Source organism: Spermophilus citellus (assembly GCF_964194105.1).
Source record: "Spermophilus citellus genome assembly, chromosome: 3".
Lineage (NCBI taxonomy): Eukaryota > Metazoa > Chordata > Mammalia > Rodentia > Sciuridae > Spermophilus > Spermophilus citellus.
Genome location: NC_138184.1, coordinates 139911071 through 139932753, shown reverse-complemented (window position 1 = coordinate 139932753; position 21683 = coordinate 139911071). Strand labels below are relative to the sequence as shown.

Here is a 21683-nt window from a genome sequence, read left to right as displayed (position 1 = left end):
ACAGGCTTAAGGTCTCAGTTCCCCAGGATTGCTCTCAATTCAGATACCAGTTACAAATCCAGGGTCCTCAGGCCACCTATAATTCTGACTGGTTTCAAATTCAGAGGACAGTGTGGATGACCTTCAACTCAGATAAAGAAATGCATAGCACTTGTCCTGTGATCCTGAGACTAAGACAGGAGGATTACAAATTCAAGGTAGTTCAAAGTCAGCCTCTACAATTTAGCAAGACCCTGACATAAGAATAAAAAATAAAAAGGGCTGGGGATGTAGCTCAGTTGTAGAGTACCTCTGAGTTCAATCCCCAGTAACATACACACACACACACACATGCTCGAAGGGCATGAAGCATCCATGCCCTCTCCAGCATGCCACTCTCACTTCACTTTGCTATCCTTAACCTGGGAGCTCTCTGAACCCTGTTGTTTAGGAATATAAAGATTTTGTTACATAGGCATGATTGATTAACACATTGGCCATTGGTGACTGAAATCAGTCTCTAGCCTCTTTCCACTCACCAGAGGTCAAGGGATGCACCTTAAAATTTCATCTTTCTTATCAAAATTTGGTGTTTCTGATGACCTTCCCTCATCCTAGCATAAACTCAGGTATGGTTGATTGGCATTTATTATACATTATGAAAGGCCCTCATCTTCCAGGAAAAGCCAAGTATTTTAGGAGTTTTGTTCTAGGAACCAGGCACAAAGACTTGATTGATTGATTGATTAACATATAGTATATAGTTATATATTTATTACATATTTAAATATTTTATTTTATTTATTTATTGTGGTACCCGGAATGGAACCAGGAAGTGCTTACCCACTGAGTCACATCCCCTGCCCTTTTGTATATTTTATTTTGAGATAAAGTCTCACTAAGTTACTGAGGCTTTGAATTTGTGATCCTCCTACCTCAGCCTCCCAAAGTGCTGGGATTATAGGTGTGAGCTACCATGCCTGGCTAAATATTTTAATATATTTGCTTAAATATATTAATATGTGAAATATTAATATATAAATATATCAAATATATATTTATATATACTATTAAATATATATATATTGAATATATATATTTATATATATTCAATAGTATACAATATATACTATTGAAGTTTATAATTTTTTAAAATTCTTTGAGATCACCTTCTTTATTAATTGATATAATGATATTTTTAAAAACCCAGAGAATAGCTGGGCACGATGCACATGCCTGTGATCCCAGCAGCTCTGGAGGCTAAGGCAGGAGGATTGCAAGTTCAAAACCATCCTCAACAAGTTAACAAGACCCTGTCTCTAAATAAAATACAAAAAAGGGCTGGGAATGTGGCTCAGTGGTTAAATACCCTTGGGTTCAATCCCTAGTACAAAAAAAAAAAAAAAGTTCAATGATAGAATATTGACTAATGAAATGATACTGTGTGGCCATTATGATTGTTTTTAATTGTTTTGTGTATATATAGAAATAGAAGTGAGTTTCTATTAACTGTTTTGAACTCAACTAGCAGGTTGATAGTAAATCTACCATCAGGCCACAGGAATTCTAGAACACTGCCAACACAGTGTAGGCAGACTACAATTTATGAATGAGTTGTGTTCCAAAGCTGGCTGTTTAAAATTCTGAACACGCTTCTCAAAGAAACCATGTTGTAAACACTCTGGGTCTAAGTCAGCCTACAACAGCCTTAATTTTACTCAGAGAATTCTTGGACTATATGTAGTGTCCACACTTTTATTTATAACATTTATTTTTTATAACATTTATTTATAACATTTTTTATAACATTTTTTATGAATAGACAGCATGTTGAATTCCAACTGGTGCCCTTCAATCAGAAAAGGCTTACAAATCTTTCCTTCTTTTTTACTCTTCTATGTCATAGGATTGCTGATAACATCAGTGAATGTGGCTTACCCCAACTAGTGTCCTTTGGGGTTTAAAAGTGTTTTTGCCTGTCAGGATAAGATGCTTCTTTTGATCAACCACCTTTTAGCTAACATTCCTTACTGTTGTAGGTTGAATTCTCTTACCCGCCCCTGATTCCAGGAGATGGACATGACAGCCACACTTTGCCTGAAGAATGGAAATATTTGCCCTTCCTTGCCTTACCAGATGGCGCACACAATTACCAGGAAGGTATGTGAGAAGACAGTGGAGAAATTAGTAGGTCCTATTTTTACTTATTTTTTTAGTAGGTGCTAGTTTTTTTAAAAAAAATTCTGTGGTGAATGAGTCTTTTGACCTGTTGTAGTTATTTATAAAATATTTATATGTTATTTGGAGATGACTAGTCAAGCACTAGAGAAGAGAATGACCAGAGAGTGCTGAACTTACATGGGCTATGGCCTGTGATCCTTACCAGGAGCCCTGACAAAAGTGATTAGCAAAGCAGGACAGCTGCTACTAGAAAGCATTCCCTATAATTATGCTTTATTTTGACTCCTCTCAGAGACGAAAGAAGAAAGTTAGCTGAACACTATTTGAGTCTGTAGCTTCAGACTTACTAGCTTATTACTCCAGTGCCCGACACCTGCGAACACCTGAGATGATTTCTCCAGCTCTGGAGCTGTCACAAGTCTCTGCTTGCTCACATGCAGAGCATGTTCACACCTTCAAAGAAAGTAGTAGTTTGAAGTTCTTACTGAGTCTCCTACACCATATTTTACTATGGTGTTAGAGATGCAGGAAAATACCAGAAATTAAACTTGATTACCTGTTTTCTTAATATAGTATTTAATAATTTCCTTACAGAATGAATCAGTTGTTACTTACAGTTAAGCACAGGATTTAAACATAGGATTTGTAACTTCAGAGATCCTTTTTCTACATAACTTTATTATTAAAGTTTCAAACACAGAAAAGTTAAGATTACAGTGAATATTCTGCAGATTTTTTTTTTGTATTTGTGTATGTGAACAGTTTTTTTCTGTACTATTTTAAAATCAGCTGGAAACAATGACAGACACTTCACCTTTAATACTTAAGTAGGCATCTCCAGAGAATAAGATCATCCCCCAGCATAACTTCTAATACCATTATCACAGCTAAGAGATTTAACAGTAATACTATGTAACATCCAGTCTGTGTTCCAGTTTCCCTAGCTGTTCCCCAAATTTCTTAGTTGATTCAAGATTCAATGTTGCCCATTGGTTTTTATGACTCTACTTTGTTTTAGTCTGGACCAGTTTTCTTTATATAAAGTACATTCTATGTACATTCTGTAACTGTACTGTTTGACCTGTTCTAATTCAGCCTCTTGTGTTTTTTGTGATGAGCATATACTATAAGGCATTGAGATAAATTTCAAGAAACCAGTGATTGTGATGCTGAAAATAAGTATGACATGGTTCCTTCATACATCTTCATTTGCATGTTAATAACTACATTATGATAACTTCAAATTTTTATACTTATTAATAAGGGTGATTTGCCTTGTTATTTACATTTTTTCCATGTATCTCTTAGATACTGTGTTTTTTCACTTACCACCCAGAAATGGAAATGGAGCCACCGTTTATGGTATTTCTTGCTATCGACAAATTGAAGCCAAGGTATGATAGTTAATGGTGAGCAACAATAGGAAAAAAAAAACTCCCAACTCCTTTCTTAAGTGTTATTAGTGAAGGAAACACATCTTTATTTTTCATGTGGTGCTTGTGATGTCATTTTAGATTTTCACTGATTTTTTGGTTTTATTTTTGTTTTGTGCTACTGGTGATTGAACCTAGGGCTACCATAGGCTAGGCAAGCACTCTACTACTGAACTACACCCCCAGCCCTTTTTAAGGCAAGGTCTTGCTAAGGTGCCCAAGTGCCTTTGAACTTGTGATCATCCTGCCTCAGCCTCCCATGTAGCTGGGATTACAGGCATGTGCCATCACACCCAAGTTCATTTTAGATTTTTTTTAAAAATATTTTTTAGTTTTAGATGGACACAATATCTTTATTTCTTTTATGTTGTGCTGAGAATCAAACCCAGTGCCTCAGGCATGCTAGATGAGCGCTCTACCACTGAGTCACAACCCCAACCCCCATTTTAGATTTTTATAAGCAAATTATAACTATTCTAATATTACCAACTTAGTCACATTAATATGTTTATAAATTGACATTGGTGCCTATGATTATATAATTGTACATTTTGTACATTGTTTTTATTTTTTATTTAATTTTTTTTATTGATTATTTAAAGCATTACAGAGCTCATGATATATCATCTTTCATACATTTGACTCAAATTGTGTTTTGAACTCCCTTTTTCACCCCAAATACAGATTGCAGAATCACATCTGTTACATATTCATATTTTTACATAATGCCATATTAGTGACTGTTGCATTCTGCTACCTTTCCTATCCCCTACTATCCCCCCTCCCCTCCTCTCCCCTCCCATCTTCCCTCTCTACCTCCCCTGCTGTTGTTCAATTCTCTCCCTTTTTTTCCCTCCCCCTTGCCCCTCATAACCTCTTATAATTTTATGTATCATTGAAGGTCTCCTACTATTTCCATGTGCTTTCCCTTCTCTCTCCGTTTCTCTCCCCCCATTCGTCTTTGTTTACTGTAGTCTTTTAATTTGCAGGGAAATGGATGGCATTAGAGCAGATTATGCTAAGCGAAGCTAGCCAAGCCCTAAAAAACAAATGCCAAATGTCTGCTTTGATATTAAAGAAAACAACTAAGAACAGAACAGGAAGGAAGAGCATGAGGAAAAGACTATTTAATTTTTTAATATTTATTTTTTTTCGTTTTTGGCGGACACAACATCTTTGTTTGTATGTGGTGCTGAGGATCGAACCCGGGCCGCACGCATGCCAGTCGAGAGCACTACCGCTTGAGCCACATCCCCAGCCCTGTACATTGTTTTTAGATAGCAATATCCAAATGATTCATTTGTCTTTGAAATGCTGTGAAGGTTCCACCAGCTCCCAGTTGCACCACAGGCTGGTGACCAAGTCTTTAACACCTGGGAATATTTATCCAAATCATAGCAGTATTGTTAGCCCATTTAAATTTAATAATTTATTTGAAAGAAAAAAAAGAACAAAAAAATTCACAAATTGGGCAGCTCCTAGAACCAGAGCAGGTTTGGAGAATAATAACCAACAGCATATGTAGACAGCATTTTTAGAAAAATTGAAGGAGGCATAGAAACCAGTAAAGCTGATTATATCCTAAATTACTCATTGGCTAGAGTCTTCTGCAATCAACCAAATTTTTTTTTTGTGAAAGAGGAGAGAGAGAGAGAGAGAGAGAGAGAATTTTTTAATATTTATTATTTTTTAGTTCTCGGCGGACACAACATCTTTGTTGGTATGTGGTGCTGAGGATCGAACCCGGGCCGCACGCATGCCAGGCGAGCGCGCTACCGCTTGAGCCACATCCCCAGCCCCAATCAACCAAATTTAACTGAGATTACACTCTATTGGTTTGGTCTGTTGACTCTAGTATAAGAGCACAGTCCAAATTAGTGGCCTCTTACAGTTTTATTTAACAATATATAACTTAGAAAAATGGACCATAATGTGCTTTTCAAACAACATTTTAGTAGGGCAATGTACTTAACAATGGTTTCCAAGTGCACACAGTTAATCTATAACTAAGATTTTGATTACTCTTAAACTACCTGCCAACTTACTCCCTAATTTACACTAATATCCCTAATTAATCAATTCAAATAAACTAAGATGGGTATCCCCACACTTTTATGGCGCTTGTAGGATGCACTATTTTTTGTGGTGGGAATAAATCTTTATGAATAAAAATCTCTTTCTTCTCATTCATGCTCTAAAGTAGTGTGTAGTTCTTAGCCTTGGCTACAAATTGGAATCACTGAGAACTTTAAAGTCAGAGATGGCTGAGTCCAACCCCAGAGATTTCGAGCTAATGTTCTGGGCATCAGGAGTTTTAAAGATGCCCCAGGTAGTTCTAATGTGTAATCAAGTGTCAAAACCACTGCACTGAAACAATGGTTTCTAACAGAATTACCTGGAGGATTTTTTGTGGGTTTTTTTTTTTTTTAGGGAGGGGTTGTTTGTTTGTTTTTAAATATTTTTTAGTTGTCAATGGACCTTTATTTTATTTATTTATATGCAGTGCTGAGAATCGAACCCAGTGCCTCACACATTCTAGGCAAGTGCTATACCACTGAGCCACAATCCCAGCCCATTGTTTGTTTCTTTGACTGAATTAGAATCTCTGGGACTAGAGCGTGGGCAATTATAAAGTTGAAAAGATATCTGAGATGAATAATTAATAGTAAACATTTTTAAATTTTTATAATGAAAATTCCAGACATGCAGATAAATTAAAAGAATGGTGCAGTGAACACATATATACCCACCACATAGACTCAGCAGTTCTTAATGTTCTGCCTCTCCTGATCTGTGTGTGTGTGTGAATTTGTTTCCTGAACCATTCATAAGTAAACTACAGGTGTAAATTTCAAGATATCTGAAGTAGTTAACTACTATGAAATAACCCTCCAAACCCAGGGTGTGGAATATAGAACACACCCAGATAATGTTTGTAGAATGAATAACTGAATCTAAAGCTAAATATATTATTTCACATTATCAACTGTACTTTAACCTGAAAATCAGAGTGTCAGGAGGCTCAGACCCTGGGAAGCAGATCCAGGATCCCAGCAGGTGCAAGAAGATGTGAGGCAAGTTGGAATAGTGCATATGGTTTATTCAGAAGTGACAGTAGTCCCCAGCCCCTGAGTCTTTCCATAGACTTTTTTTATATGTAGACCAAACAAAGCACAGTGCCAACAGGTTACATAAGTGAGTATATTTCCACAAGCAGATATTTATGACCTTGAGTACATATGCTGAATTATGTTTATGACAGGGACTACATACTAAAAGCATAGCTAGCCGGAAATGTCAGTGAGGAAGCCATGTTGGGCCTGCCTCACAAAAAGTTAGCCCAGTAGCTTTGTGCATTTGATTTCTTCACATATTGTTACTCTTACACATATGAGATGAATTGAGCTGCTGCCCTATTTCAGAAATCCATCCCTTTATTTCCTCTTGTCTTCTGTAGGTCATGTGAATACTACTAAAATTATTTCTTCCAAGTTCTTCTTACCCCTCATTGTTGTCATTAACTAGAGTTCGAATACCCTGCACGGGTTTTAAATACTACCTCTCTCCCCCAGCCCTTAAGACTGATTCATTTCAGAGTATATCAGAGTTGCCCATTTCTCTTAAGTTTTTCAAGCCGCATCTGAGAAACTGGATAGATAAGCCATATCTCAGAAGGACTTAGAGCCTTGGAGAAAGACTTTAATTCCCTTTGAAGGTAGGACATAATAGATAAATTCATTCAAGGGAAAAGACATCTACTTTTCACCCAATGTAATGATTAATCACCAGTCACTTGAGGTCCTTTGATTCTCTGAACAGATCCAAGGAGAGTCACGCAGCACCCTAGAAGCCAAACAGTCCCTCTTATTTCCCTCACAGCTTTACCTGAAGTTGATCAAATCAAGACTTGTTTCTACCAGCAGAAAACTACAGAATTCTTACATGATTATCATTATTGAGAAATGAGTTATGCTTAATGCTGGGCCATAATCAAGTCAGCCAGAGCAGACCCCAGAACAGGCTTCCCAGAACAACTAACTTAACAAAATTGCTGACAGTTCTTCCATCTGTGGAGAAATAAGCTATTTTTGTCATCTCTTAAACTAGCCCTGTCTCACCAGAAACAATCTTGTGAAAGGGTAGCCTATTTTAAAATCAGAATCAGTAGTGGTTGGATTGCATTGATTGGTTGATTTGGGTGTGCTGAGTTGTACATAATCTCCATCAGCCTACACATTGCTTGAGGATAGGAATTAACCCTTCTCTTATATTCCCAGTGCCTGTCATAGCTTCTGATGCAAAGTGACTAAGCTGACATTTATTCATTCAATAAATATTTTCTGAGATTCTCAAATAAATTTTTTAATTTAAATATGAGATTTCTTCTATTTAATAACTATTTTCATATTGAAAGATGTTTTGTAAATATTGCTATGAAATATTTCTGATAATGACTATTTGTTTATAATAGGCATTGAAAGTAAGGCAAGCAGATGTCACCAGAGAAACTGTTCAGAAAAGTGTCTGTGTTCTAAGCAAGCTGGTAAGAGACCAAGTAACTTGTTTATTTGTGTGTTAAACATACATGGCAAATTTATTTGAGAATAAGGCATTATTAGAAGAGATTTATGAGAACAATAATTTATTAAAATTAGTCAAGAGCTTATTATTTATGCTCTTGCATTTTCTCTTTTTACCTTTCAGCAATTTTACTTTCATTTGCTCCTCTACCCAAGTATAGGTAAAAGGGAGGAAATCTGATAGTTTGTTAGTTTGGAAGCTGGCACTTGATAAAAATGAGGTAGCTGATATGTTTCATTTATCCATTTTTGTTTAGTTCCCAAGATATTGGATAAATAATATTTTACTAAAATTTAAAATATAGTTACTAAGATTTTATTGATGATACAGAAGTTCATGGCTATTGTAGTGAAAATTTTTAGACTTAAATTTCTCTTTAAATTTTAAAGTCAGAGATAGTGTTGCATGCCTGTAATCCTAGCTTCTTGGGAGTCTGAGGCGGTAAGAGGATTGTGAGTTCAAGGCCAACCTCAGCAAATTAGTGAGACCCTATCGTAAAATAAAAAAGACTAGGATGTGACTCAGTGGTAAAGTGCCCCTGGGTTGAATCCTCAGTACAAAAAAAAAAAAAATTATGTTTGAGGAAGGGAAATGACATAGTGAAATTGTAACTATAATAATACATGAAAACTATGTTTCTTCTGGGTACAAGTTGATCAAATGGAAGAGTATAATTATTTAACTTTTTATAAAGAAGATGCCTAACATTTCTTGGCTTTCATAGCTCTCTTAATTAAATCATTTACCACCATATCATGTTTATTACTAAAGGGATAATAGCACCTTTCCAGTACAGTCAAATTTCTAGTTCTACATGTTAAACATAGTCCCCAAAATCCCCTTTGTGGGAATAATTCATATCTGCATCATATCAGTTATCTTAGAGCTATATGATTATCATATAGAAATGTAGCCATTTCTACAGTAAACCTAAATCAAAATTGAACTTTTTTCACTAGCCTTGTCACCAAATGTATGTAGGTTTTGTTTAATTATTTCTTCTGCAATTGTCTACTTTCATGTACACACAGGCAATTTAAGTGTACTTTGCATAATGCAAATTGTTTTTGCAAGACAGAATGTATTTTTGGTTTTTATTACTAAGCTAAAAAAAAACCTGAATAATAATCATTCTTTGGGCCTTAATAAGATTTTTGAGATTCTATATTTCTTCTAAGAAAATAATTTTAAATATAGGATAAGAGTCTGTTGGAAAAGGAATTATAAAAGACCCCAATATCATAAAATTGGTAGGTTGCTAATCTCATAATACACAGTTTTATGTATTATTTATTTAGAAGGGTGGCCTACATAATTGTCATTATTATCTTTATAACAACATTGATATATTTGCTTTTTTCATTTACAAGTAAAGACATCTCAGAGAAACAATATCTAATTCTCATAAGACATGGAATTGATAAAAATCAAGGTGAAATCCAATTTTTATCTGTCTCTAAAACAGATATGGATAGGAAGAGCTTGCTCACTCAGTCTGTTTGTTCACAGTACATTATAGCCTGTATATAGAAATATGGTAATAATAATACACTAACAGGAATATTGGGGAAAAACTATTCCAGCATGACTTGTTGTTAACTAATTAGAATATATATCAGTCTGTGCATCCTAGAAAAGGACATACAAATGACAAAACATCTAGAAAAGAAGATTAAAAAGATGGATGCAGTAAAAGAAGATCTTATATAGAAGAAATAAAAATTATATAGCTTCATTCAGGCATACAAAGAATATTATGATAGAAGATAAGATGAGTTGTTCTAAACTTTTCCAGAAGATAAAAAAGGGGAAATGAACTTAAATTAAATGATGAATATTCAACTAGAGAAAAGAATAAGACTGCCTTGAGGATGATTAAGTGTTGTCACAGGCACACCAAGAACATGTGCACAGTGAGAATGCGATTTAAATCTAATGTTGGGTGCCTTCTACATGTCAGTACTCTACTGTGTTTATCTGTTATTTAGTCCTTAAACAACTGTGTGAGATACAGTCTTGTTATGCCTGCGTTCAGCTTAGCAAGCAGGTGTGAGCGGTTGAGTGCCCACAGTTAAGCACTGTCTGAGCCCACACTCTGACTCACTGTACTGCCAGGGCACTAGACACCTTCCCCTGCGGTACAAGAGCAAGTATAGGGGACATCTCAGCTTCCTGCTATGAATAAATAATAAGGGCCATGGAGTTGACAGTGACTTTCATCTCTCTCTTCTGTTCAAGTTAAAAAGTTGTAGGGGTTTGTTTGTTGTTCTTGTTGTTTTCTATTATAAACCTAATGGTAATTTCTCTTTTCTATTAAGCCCCTCTATGGCTTACTTCAAGCGAAACTTCAACTCATTACACACGCATATTTCGAAGAGAAGGATTTTTCCCAAATTTCCATTCTAAAGGTAACCTTATGCCCCTGCCTAGATGTGTTTAACTGAAGGTAGAGTTCATGAATTAAATGCATCTTGTCAGTAATACTGTGAAGGATAATCAATTATTAGCTTAAGAAAGACACTCTTTGAAAATCCCTTTACAGTAAAACATTGAAGTACTGGGAATCTACCCAAATACTTAATTAACAAAATTGTGTTTTTTAGGAAATATGACTATAAATAACTAAATGTTTCTTTTAATAACTTTTCTTATTAATAAACTGTACAGTGTGTTTATATATCAAGCTTCTCATTCCTAATTCTCATAAACCAGAGAAACCATAGGATATTTTATTAAAGATGGATAACGTGTTTTTCTCAAGGCTGTCATTTACCATACGGATGATGGATCTCTCCTAAATACTGATAAGAGTAGGACAGTTAGGAATTTAGCAAGGAAGCAGAGGGAATTCATCCTAAATGTTCATACCACCATGTGAATGAATCAAGCTCTAAAATAGAAGTAATACCCTGATAGCTATTTTTAAATTATTATTTTTAAGTTGTAGATGAACACAATACCTTTCTTTTATTTATCTTTAGGCTGAGGATCGAACCCAGGGCCTTGCCTGTGCTAGGCAAGCACTCTACCACTGAGCTACAACTCCAGCCCATCTGATAGCTTTTTTCACGCTTGTATAAGATCTCTTATGATAGCGCTCATGTCTGAAAAAGAAGGAATGAATGTTGAAAACTGGCAAGATTTCAGAGAGACCTTGATGGTTCTAAATCTAGTACCTGACAAAATAAGCTGTCTCAGTTTGTAAACCAACTATCTTCTGATCAGTGTATTTCTCATTGTCAAAAATGATAATAAAGTATTCTAAACTCAGTTTTTATTTCATAGGAGCTTTATGACCATATGAATAGTTCCTTGAGTGGAACTTCATTAGAAGGATCCCAAGTATATCTTGGTAAGTAACATTTTTATAAGTCAGAAGAAATGCCCCCATTTCTTTGTTCAGCTAACTAAAATGCATTTAAACTTTATGATCAGAATTACATCTGTATGTGGGACCTAAATTCTTCAATGTATGATACTGCTTTTTCCTTAAATATCCTGTTAGGCATTGTTTATTTTTTTTATTTATTTATTTTTGTACTGGGGATTGAACCCAGAGATGCTTTGCCACTGAGCTACATCGCCAACTTTTTTTTTTTTTTTTTTTTTTTTTTTTTTTGAGACAGAGCCTTACTAGATTGCCCAGGCTGATCTTGAACTTGAGATCTTCCTGCCTCAGTCTCCAAATCACTGGATTACAGGCATGAACCACTGCACTTAGCTCAAACTTTATAAATTTTAAACTTGTATAGTTTGCTTATACAATGGAAGAAGATATTAGACCTGCACTGTCCACAATAGCAGCCACTAGCAATGTATAGTAGCTATCTACATTTAGATTCAAATAAATAAAAATTAGATAATATTTAAAAGTCAGTTTGTCAGGCTTGGGACAGTGGTGAATGCCTGCAATCCCAGCAGCTCAGAAGGCTGAGGCAGGAGGATCAAAAGTTCAAAGCCAGCCTCAGCAATTTAGTGAGCCCTAAGCAACTTAGCAAGACCCTATATCAAAATTTAGAAAGGGCTGGGGACATGGCTCAGTGGTTAAGCTCTCCTGAGTTCAATCCCTGGTACCCGAAGTCAAAGTCAGTTTGCCTGTCACGCTTGCCTTATTTCAAGTATGTAGTGACCACATGTGGCTGCTGTACTGGACAGGGCAGGTTTAAAACATTCTAAAACATTTCTATCCTTACAGAAAGTTCTATTGGATAGCCCTATTTCTAAGCATATGTGTATTGAATCAAATATTACGTAAATATTTGAATATTTGCATTATCTGAGTTTCTTTTTTAACCTTCTCTTCCTAATTTTCAACAAAAACAGTAGAACTATAGTCACAGATTAGCTTTTTTGTTAACATTATAGGTCTGTCTCCTCGAGATCTTGTCCTTCATTTTCGACACAAGGTATGATACCTTCTTTAATTTATGATGTGCTAAAATGGGAGACACTGTTTTTACTGTGTTTATTTTAATGGCAAATTTAAGAGTACTGCATCAAATAGAGATTGTTTCACGCTTGTATCAGATCTCTTATGATAGGCATTACTCTTAGTTATTCTAATATAGTGTTTCATCTTATAACTATACCAAGTTGAAAGTGTCAAGAATGCTTGTATCAGAGGACTGGGGCTGTAGCTCAATGGTAGAGCACTTGCCTAGCATTAGCAGTAACCAAATTCTTTTAATCATCAGGATAATTTTTGTCTGTTTTTGAGCAGATGTTTTCTTGCTCCTTGGATAGCTGTGAATATATGAACGTCTCAGCAGTAATGTGGGCACTGCCCAAATGGAAATCAGCATGTCTGAGGCCCTGGATTCAATTCTTAGCACCACATATAAGTAAAATAAAGGTCCATCAACAACTAAAAAATATTAACAAGAAAAGAGTGCTTGAATCAGAAATTTCTAAAGGAGCGCATACTCTGTTTACTTCTTACAATATAATGCATTTCTCCTGTCTTTGTAATTTCAGCTATAATGACATTAGACTAAAAAGAACATGTTTTGATCTTGCAGAGTAGTTTTTTGTTGTTCTACTTAGTTATTCATGACGGCAGAATGCAAATAGAACACAATATTTCAGTTCTCTGGTTGTACACATGTAGAGTCGCACCATTTGTACAATCGTATGTGCCTAGGGTAATGATGTCCATCTCATTCCACCATCCTTCCTGTCCCATACCCCCTATGATCTTACAGAATATTTTGTGTTGTCATGAAAATGGAACATTTTCCAGTAAAATATCTATCTTTATCCTTTCTGATCTTTTTTGTTTTGAGTGTGAGGATTATGATCTTCATTGTTAAGGCATATGTTGACTAGGACATACACATGTCATTCATTTATCAAACTTTTTTTTTCAAATTGATTCATTCTTATTGATTTATTTTGACTATACATAAAAGTGGGATTCTGTCACAACACATGACTAAATCATTCAGGTTGCTCCAAGTAAATTTGGGTTGGCACAAAATAATCACACAAAGAGAAAATACCTTTTTCTCGGGGTCCAGTGACAGCTCTCAACCTTAGAGGTCCGTTGGAAAGAGCGGGAGCCACCAGAATTTTTTATTTTGATAGAGGGGGCACAAGGGGAGGTTCAATGGAATGTTTCCAAATAAGGCAAAGGGTCAGATTTCAGGGAGTTAAGTCTCGATTCATGATGTCTTGTTGTCAGTAGATTTATTGACATCTTGGCAAGTCACACCCATCTCAGGTGCTCTGTGGGATAAAAGGCAGAGAGAGAGGAAAGTGCCTATGTTTGTTGCATGGCCCAAAGAGCACGCAACATCAGGCCAATCCTCCCATAGGCTCAAATACTCATAGTTCACACACACAGCCCATGGCTGGCCTGTGACAGGATTCATTGTAACTTAGTAGCTAACATTTGATAAATTTCTTTCCCCTTTTCCCTCCCCTTCTTCATCTCCTGAACCCCTTCCTCAGCTCTGCTAATATCCCTTCTATTTTCATGAGGTTCCCTTTTTTTTTTTTGAAAGAGTGAGGGAGAGAGAGAGAGAGAAAGAGAGAAAGAGAGAGAGAGAATTTTTTTTAATATTTATTTTTTAGTTCTCGGCGGACACAACATGTTTGTTGGTATGTGGTGCTGAGGATCGAACCCGGGTCGCACGCATGCCAGGCGAGCGCGCTACCGCTTGAGCCACATCCCCAGCCCCAAGGTTCCCTTTTTTAACTTTTTTTTTCCTAGCTTTCATGTATGAGAGAGAACATATGACCTTTGATTTTCTGAGTCTTATTTTGCTCAACCTAGTACTCTTCAGTACCATCCCATTTTCCAGCAGATTTTTTCTTCTTAATAGCTAAATAAAACTATTATGTATGTATCCCCTATCTACTTTTTTTTAACCATTTATTGAATGACATCCAGAAATAAATGAATAATCCCTGCCCTTTAAAAACTTACACATATTCAAGCAAAATGGCAACATTCCTTCCAAAAATGATCATTTCATTTGAAGATTTAAGTTACGCTCACAAATTTTTAGAGAACATAGGTAGTTATCTTATTATAAGGATACAGGTAGCTGGGTTTTGGTGGTACACACCTGTAATCCCAGCAATTCGGTAGGCTGAGGCAGGAGGATCGCAAGTTCAAAGCCAGCCTCAGCAACTTAACAAGGCCCCAAGTAACTTAGCGAGACCCGGTCTCAAAATAAAAAATAAAAACTCTGGGGATGTAGCTCACTGGTAAAGTACCCCTGGGCTCAATCCCTGGAACCAAAATCAAACAAACAAAAAAGATTCTGGTATATATTTAATTTCTTGGTATGAGTTCATAGTTTTTTATATATTTTTTTAAAGTGCTGTAGTTACTTAATATTAATTAAATGATATATGATTGTGTTTCAGGAAGGGAAACAGCAAATGATTAAAAGACTTGAGTTTCTCATTATAATACAATGTTTCTTTTTTCCTTTCTGCAGGTCTTAATCCTGTTTAAACTCATTCTTCTTGAAAAAAAGGTGAGAGAAAAGATGCAATATTTATTACATTTTTTACATAAAAAAGGAACAGATGATAAAGTATTAACACATTTTTGGCCTATCAAATTGTGAGCTGAAGCATATATATTCTTTTTCACTGCCATAGAAGGGTAAATTCATGCATTTCTTCTGGAGGCAGTTTGATCTTTGCCTCGAACTTGCAATCCTCCTTCCTCAGCCTCCCAAATAGCTGGGATTACAGGTGTGCACCATCATGGAGGTCTATCTTACCTGTTTTAAAGTGTATAATTCAGTGGTATTAAGTACCTTCACTTTGTTGTGCATCTATCACTACCATCTATCCATAGACCTCTTTTCATCATACAAAACTGAAACTGTGCGCCTATTAAACAGTAACTTTCCATTTTTCCTTTCCCTCTCTACTGGCAACCACCATTTTACCCTCTGTTTCTGAATCTAACTACTCTAGGTTCCTCATATAAATGGAATTATACAATACTTGTTGTGTGAGTGTACATGGAGTGTGGGGTGCTAGAGATGAAACTCAAGATCTCATGCATGATAGGCAAATGCTGTAATGTTGAGCTACATCCCAAACCCAGTATTTTGTCTTTTTATAACTGGGTTTATTTCACTTAGCGTAATGCCCTTGAAGTTCATGCATATTGTAGCACGTGTCAGAATTTTCTTTCCCTTTAAGACTGAATAATATTCCATGTAGCTATACTATAAATGTTTATCCATTTACAACAAAAGTACATTATTCAATGTGTAGTTGTTACTGTTCTTCTTTAACAGGCAGGCAGACATTTAATCAAATATCTATAGAGCTAAAGAGTGAGTGTATCCATTTACTTTTGAAAGATTTTCCTATTATAAGATTACTTTAGGGCTGGGGTTGTGGCTCAGCTGTAGAGCACTCACCTAGCATGTGTGAGGCGCTGGGTTCGAGTCTCAGCACTACATAAAAATAAATAAATAAAGTGAAGGTTAAAAAATAAAGATTACTTTAAAATTTATGCCTTGATTCTGGGCTTTTCTGAATTTGTGTTTTAAATTACAAAAGAATCTATTAATATATAACTTAATTTTTTTCTTTCTTTTCTTTTGTTTGTGCTGGGGATTAAACCCAGAGCCTTTCTCATTCTAAGCATGCATTGGCCACTCAGCTACACCCCCCAGCCTGTGATTTCTTTCTTTTTTTTTTTTTTTTTATAAGAGAGAGGAGAGAGAATTTTTTTTTTTTTTTAAGTTTTTTGGCAGACACAACATCTTTGTTTGTATATGGTGCTGAGGATCGAACCCAGGCCACACGCATGCCAGGCGAGCGTGCTACCGCTTGAGCCACATCCCCAGCCCCCTGTGATTTCTTTTTTAAACATAAGCAAATCTTTGCTTGTTTACCAAGTCATTTAGCATTAGCCGGTATTAGTTCAGGTGTAGTCTCTAACTGAATCCTGTTTCTAATTTAATTTTTTCTCAAATTTTATTCTGAAAAATGTTAAACCTACTAAAAGTTAAGATAATATAATACCTTTTTACCCTTGATCTGTATTTACAATTTGATACTTTCACATTATATTGCTTTATACATGTTCATTTCATTTTTCCCCTGAATTATGATACTTTTTGAGGGGGGATTATTGGGGATTGAACTCAGGGACACTCAACCAAAAATTTTGTATTTTATTTAGAGACAGGGTCTAAATGAGTTACTTAGCATCTCATTTTTGTTGAGGCTGGCTTTGAACTCACGATCCTTGTCCCAGCCTCCTGAGCCACTGGGATTACAGGCGTGGGCCACTGCGCCCAGCTGAATCATGAAACTTTGAAAGAAATTTTGTAGACATCATGGTACTGCAAATAAGGGAATATTCCTGCATAACCAAAATACCAATATCACATTTGAGAAATTTCACATGACCCAATAAATAACATCTAGTAAACAGTCCATTTTCAAATTTTCCCAGATGTCATAATTCCTTTATAGCTGTTTTTTTTTTCCTGGTTCCTCAAAAATTTAATTGGATTTTTCTAGAAATACTTTATATGTTTGAAGTGTACTTTGTGACTAGAGAATTTCTCAAAATACAAAGAACTGGGAATGTTGCTCACTGGTTAAGTGCCCCTGGGTTCAATCCCCAGTACCAAAAACTAAAAATAAAAAGAATGACTGAACTTTTCTCCTATGTGAATATAACCTCATGGACATAAGACTAAACTGTAAGCTAGAATTTACACTTGTGTCACAATAAATAATTTATATTTTGTTAGAGATTAAAAAAAATCCATAGCTAATAGTTGATTTTTGTAGGGGATCCAATCAAGGATTATGTATTATTGCATTGCTCACTCCTTCTAATTTCAAACAGTTCCACCATCTCTCTCTTTTTGTTAGTTTCATTTTGTATCTCATGATATTCGCACTGTTTAAAAAATCCAGACTAGTCTTGCAGTGTTTAGTTTCTGTTTTCTTGTGGCTAGTTTCAAATTTAACTTTTTGGTAAGAATGCTTCAGAGGTGGTGGTATATTCTCAGGATATGATATCAAAGGCTCATAACTACTTGTACTATTTCTGGTGATGTCAATTTTGGTTAAGGTGGCGGTTAACATGTTATCAATATGTAATTTGTAGAATAATACATTGTGAGTATCCCTGTTGTTCAACAATCTTTCACAGTAGTTTTAGTGTCTTTGGCAATTTTTACTCAAATCATGATGGACGCTAAATGGTGATTTTCTATCATTGCTTATACATTTATTAATTGCTGCTCTTCCCCTTTTTTAATATTATGGTGGATTTTCTAATTTAATTTTGATTGAATCCATTTCAGGTTCTTTTTTATATTTCTCCAGTGAATAAATTGGTGGGTGCACTGATGACTGTGTTGTCCCTTTTTCCAGGTAAGAGGATGGTAGTATCTACTCTATCCTTTGTTTAATATTTTGTTTTGTTTTGTTTTTGCACTACTGAGGACCTAGTACATGCTAGGCAAGCATGCTACCACTGAGCTACATCCCCAGCCCTAATATTTCTGTTTTAACATGGCATTTTCCTTTTGGCATAGATTAAGGGAGTTCTGGGTTTTCTTTCTTTCCTTTTTTATTTATTAAAATGTATGTAAACATAGCTTTAAATTTTTTTAATAGAAGACTTTCACTAAATAAAACAGAATATACAATTCCTATTTTCTTTCATTTTATTATAAGCCAAGCTGTTCTCCAATATTATGTATTTTAGGCATGATTGAACATGGTCTCAGTGACTGTTCTCAGTACAGGCCCCGGAAGAGTATGTCTGAAGATGCTGGTCTTCAGGAAAGTAATCCTCCTGCAGATGATTTTGTTTCTGGGTCAGCTTCTAACATGTCAAATACCAATTTGGGAACTGTCAAGAAAATCATAGCAGGAAACCATGGAGGAGATGCTTCCATCAAGACCGAAAAACCTTTTTTCCAACTAGAACATGACAGCAGTAAAGGACAGGAACCCAGTGATACTAATCAATATTTGAAACCTCCATCTCGTCCATCTCCAGAATCTTCAGAAAGTGACTGGGAGACCTTGGATCCTAGTGTCTTAGAGGACCCCAACCTGAAAGAAAGGGAACTGGTGGGGTCAGACCAGACAAACTTATTTCCAAAAGACTCTGTGCCCTCAAATAGTACTCCAATTACTGTACAACCTCAAGCCAATATGGGGCAGGTGGTCCTGATACCAGGGCTTATTTCAGGTTTGGAAGAGGACCAGTATGGCATGCCCCTGGCCATCTTCACAAAGGTAAAGTGTAATGTCTAGTAATAAAGACATTAGTATTTAACTTTCAGTATCGAATACATTTTCAGGTCTGAAAACTGTCCTTGAAAATTGTAAAATACACACTAAATATATAGCGCTGTGATGTTCTGTGACCATAGTATAAAGCTATAGGGAAATAATTCAGAGGATTTTAATTAATAAGAGTTTGAAACTTAATAGATATGGAGTTAGAAATCACTGAATGTATTGGATATTGTTTTTTTTTTTTTTTTTTGGTAGGGGGGACACCAAGGATTGAACGCAGGGGCACTTGACCACTGAGCCACATCCCCAGCCCTATTTTGTATTTTATTTGGAGACAGGGTCTCACTGAGTTGCTTAGCTCCTTGCCTTTGCCGAGGCTGGCTTTGAACACTCAATCCTCCTGCCTCAGCCCCCTGAGCTGCTGGGATTACAGGCATATGCCACTGCACCTGACTTGGGTTTGTTTTTAATTATTCAGATTTCTTTTTTAAAAAGGATGAATTGAGGAAATCCAGTCTTGACTGCATGTAATATATATTAAAATACTAAAATTGTAGCCTGTAGTCCCAGTTTCTCAGGAGGCTGAGGCAGGTGGAGTACTTGAGCCCAGGAGCTCAAGAACAGCCTGGGCAATGTAACAAGATGCCACTTCAAAAGAGAGGCCAATTGTGGTGGTTTGCATTTTTCAGTAATCATTATTTTCATGAACTTTTGGCCACTTGGTTTCACTCTGCGCAGTATTGATTCAAACCTTCTGGATTGTCTCTCTTATTGTCACTGATTTGTGGAACTTCTTCATATATCTAAATATCTTTTCTATTAATTTTTTACTTTGGTTAGTGCTTTAGGAGTCTTATTTAGAAATTCTCTACTACCTCAAGGTCATAAAAACGTTTTCCTATATTATTTTTTTTAAAAGCATTATAATTTTGAATTTTATGTTTTGGGCTACCTGAAATTGATCTTTGTGTATAGTAGGGAAGGGACTCTGTTTCTGGACTCTTGTTGCTGTTTATTGAGGCATTTGTCTATCCTGTACCAGTCCTCACATTGTGCTATTACCATGTGAATCATTTTGGTAAAGAAAAGTCTTCCTGTCATAGCATTGTTCTTCAAGTGTTTCTTGCCCTTTACATTTCCACATCAGTTTTAGAATCAACTTACTGAATCCTCACTCACGTAGATTGAGATTTTTGGTAGATTATTTTGGAGAGAATTGAAATCTTTACAGTATGGAAGTTTCTAGTTCATGAACATGTTTACTGACCCTAACAAGAGAAAAGATGAGAAAACAGCTGTTATTTCCAGTCATATCTTTACCTTTTCCATGTCGAGTGAAAAAATCACATTGTGGGGCTGGAGTTGTGGCTCAGTGGTAGAGCACCTGCCCCATACGTGTGAGGCACTGGGTTCAATCCTTAGCACCGCATATAAATAAATGAATCAAATCAAGGTACAAAATAACTAAAAAATATTCTTTTTTTTTTTTTTTAGAGAGAGAATTTTTTTAATATTTATTTTTTAGTATTTTGGCGGACACAACATCTTTGTATGTGGTGCTGAGGATCGAACCCAGGCCGCACGCATGCCAGGCGAGCACGCTACCGCTTGAGCCACATCCCCAGCCCCAAAAAATATTCTTAAAAAAAAAAAAAGCACAGTATGCTTTCCCAGCTCTTTAGATGAACTCTTAGTTCCACCAGATTTACTAAATTGAAATGTGTTTTTGCTTTGTTGCTCAATTGTAGTTAAAAAAAAATCAGATTTACCATCTTTACTAATTTTAAGTATATAGTTATTCAGTAATATTAACTGTATTCACATTTTTGTGCTACAGATTTCCAAAATTTTATCTTATAAAACTGAAACTGTGCCCATTAAATAACTCTCCATTTTCTCTTCCTCCCAGTCCCTGACATCTACCATTCTTTAAATTTCTATGAATTTGACAACTTTAGCTCCCTCATATAAGTAGAATCATACAGTATTTGTCTACTTGTGACTGGCTTATTGCACTTAGCTTAACCTCCTCAAGATTCATCCATGTTGTAGAATGTGACAGGACTTCCTTCCTATTTAAGGCTGAATAATATTCCATGGTATAAATATGCCTGACTTTCTTTATTCATTTGTTCATTAATCAACGGATAGTTAGATTGCTTCTACCTCTTGCCTGTTGTGAATAATGCTGCTGTGAACATAGGTATGTAAATAGCTCAGTGATGTGTACATGGTGACTTTTTATCTTAGTGATGTTTGCTTGGTGATTTTCTTAGTGTTTTTTGTTTTGTTTTTACCATTTTATACTGCAGTTTCACATATGGAAGTTAAAGTGTCCTTAAAAAGTAGGAAACCAGGAGTGGGCTTGGATATGGAGGCTGCTTTATGTAAAAGGAACTGCACTTTTGCTACCACCTTACATTAAGGTTTCTAAGATTTACACTGAATTGATCATCATTAAAAGTAATGGCACAATTTTAAAACTGCTTCAAAATATCATTTTAAACCATGTGATAAATATGTAATACTCCCTCATAGTTCAGTAGTTAAAGATTTCAAAGCATCTATAATAAAGTCTCTATAGGCTGGGGTATCGCTCAGGAGAAGAGTGTGTTGAGCATGCACTAGGCCCTGGATTGAATCACCAGCATCAAAAAGAAAATAAAAAGGATTTTTTAAGAAGTCTTCCTTCCATTTCATTCCTGCTATCCAGCTGCCCTTTACAATAGTAGTTAATGGTATCAGTGTCTTACATCT

The 21683-nt window shown here is 35.7% G+C and overlaps 1 protein-coding gene across 4 annotated transcripts in view; it reads left to right on the top strand.

Moving 5' to 3' along the window:
- AVL9 (AVL9 cell migration associated) overlaps nucleotides 1-21683 on the top strand; it is a 65206-nt gene that overhangs the window by 12293 nt on the left and 31230 nt on the right. For 3 of the 4 annotated variants that reach the window (XR_014020744.1, XM_081283304.1, XM_081283303.1), the window contains exons 2-10: nucleotides 2019-2139; nucleotides 3469-3554; nucleotides 8065-8136; nucleotides 10493-10582; nucleotides 11460-11526; nucleotides 12540-12580; nucleotides 15122-15160; nucleotides 17978-18047; nucleotides 18385-18923. Coding sequence is in view for 3 of the 4 variants with exons in the window: in XM_081283304.1 (XP_081139430.1) it covers nucleotides 2019-2139; nucleotides 3469-3554; nucleotides 8065-8136; nucleotides 10493-10582; nucleotides 11460-11526; nucleotides 12540-12580; nucleotides 15122-15160; nucleotides 17978-18047; nucleotides 18385-18923 (1125 nt within the window). In the remaining variant the exon portion in view is untranslated. The remainder of the gene's footprint in view (nucleotides 1-2018; nucleotides 2140-3468; nucleotides 3555-8064; nucleotides 8137-10492; nucleotides 10583-11459; nucleotides 11527-12539; nucleotides 12581-15121; nucleotides 15161-17977; nucleotides 18048-18384; nucleotides 18924-21683) is intronic. The other variant, XM_081283305.1, reaches the window with a different exon arrangement.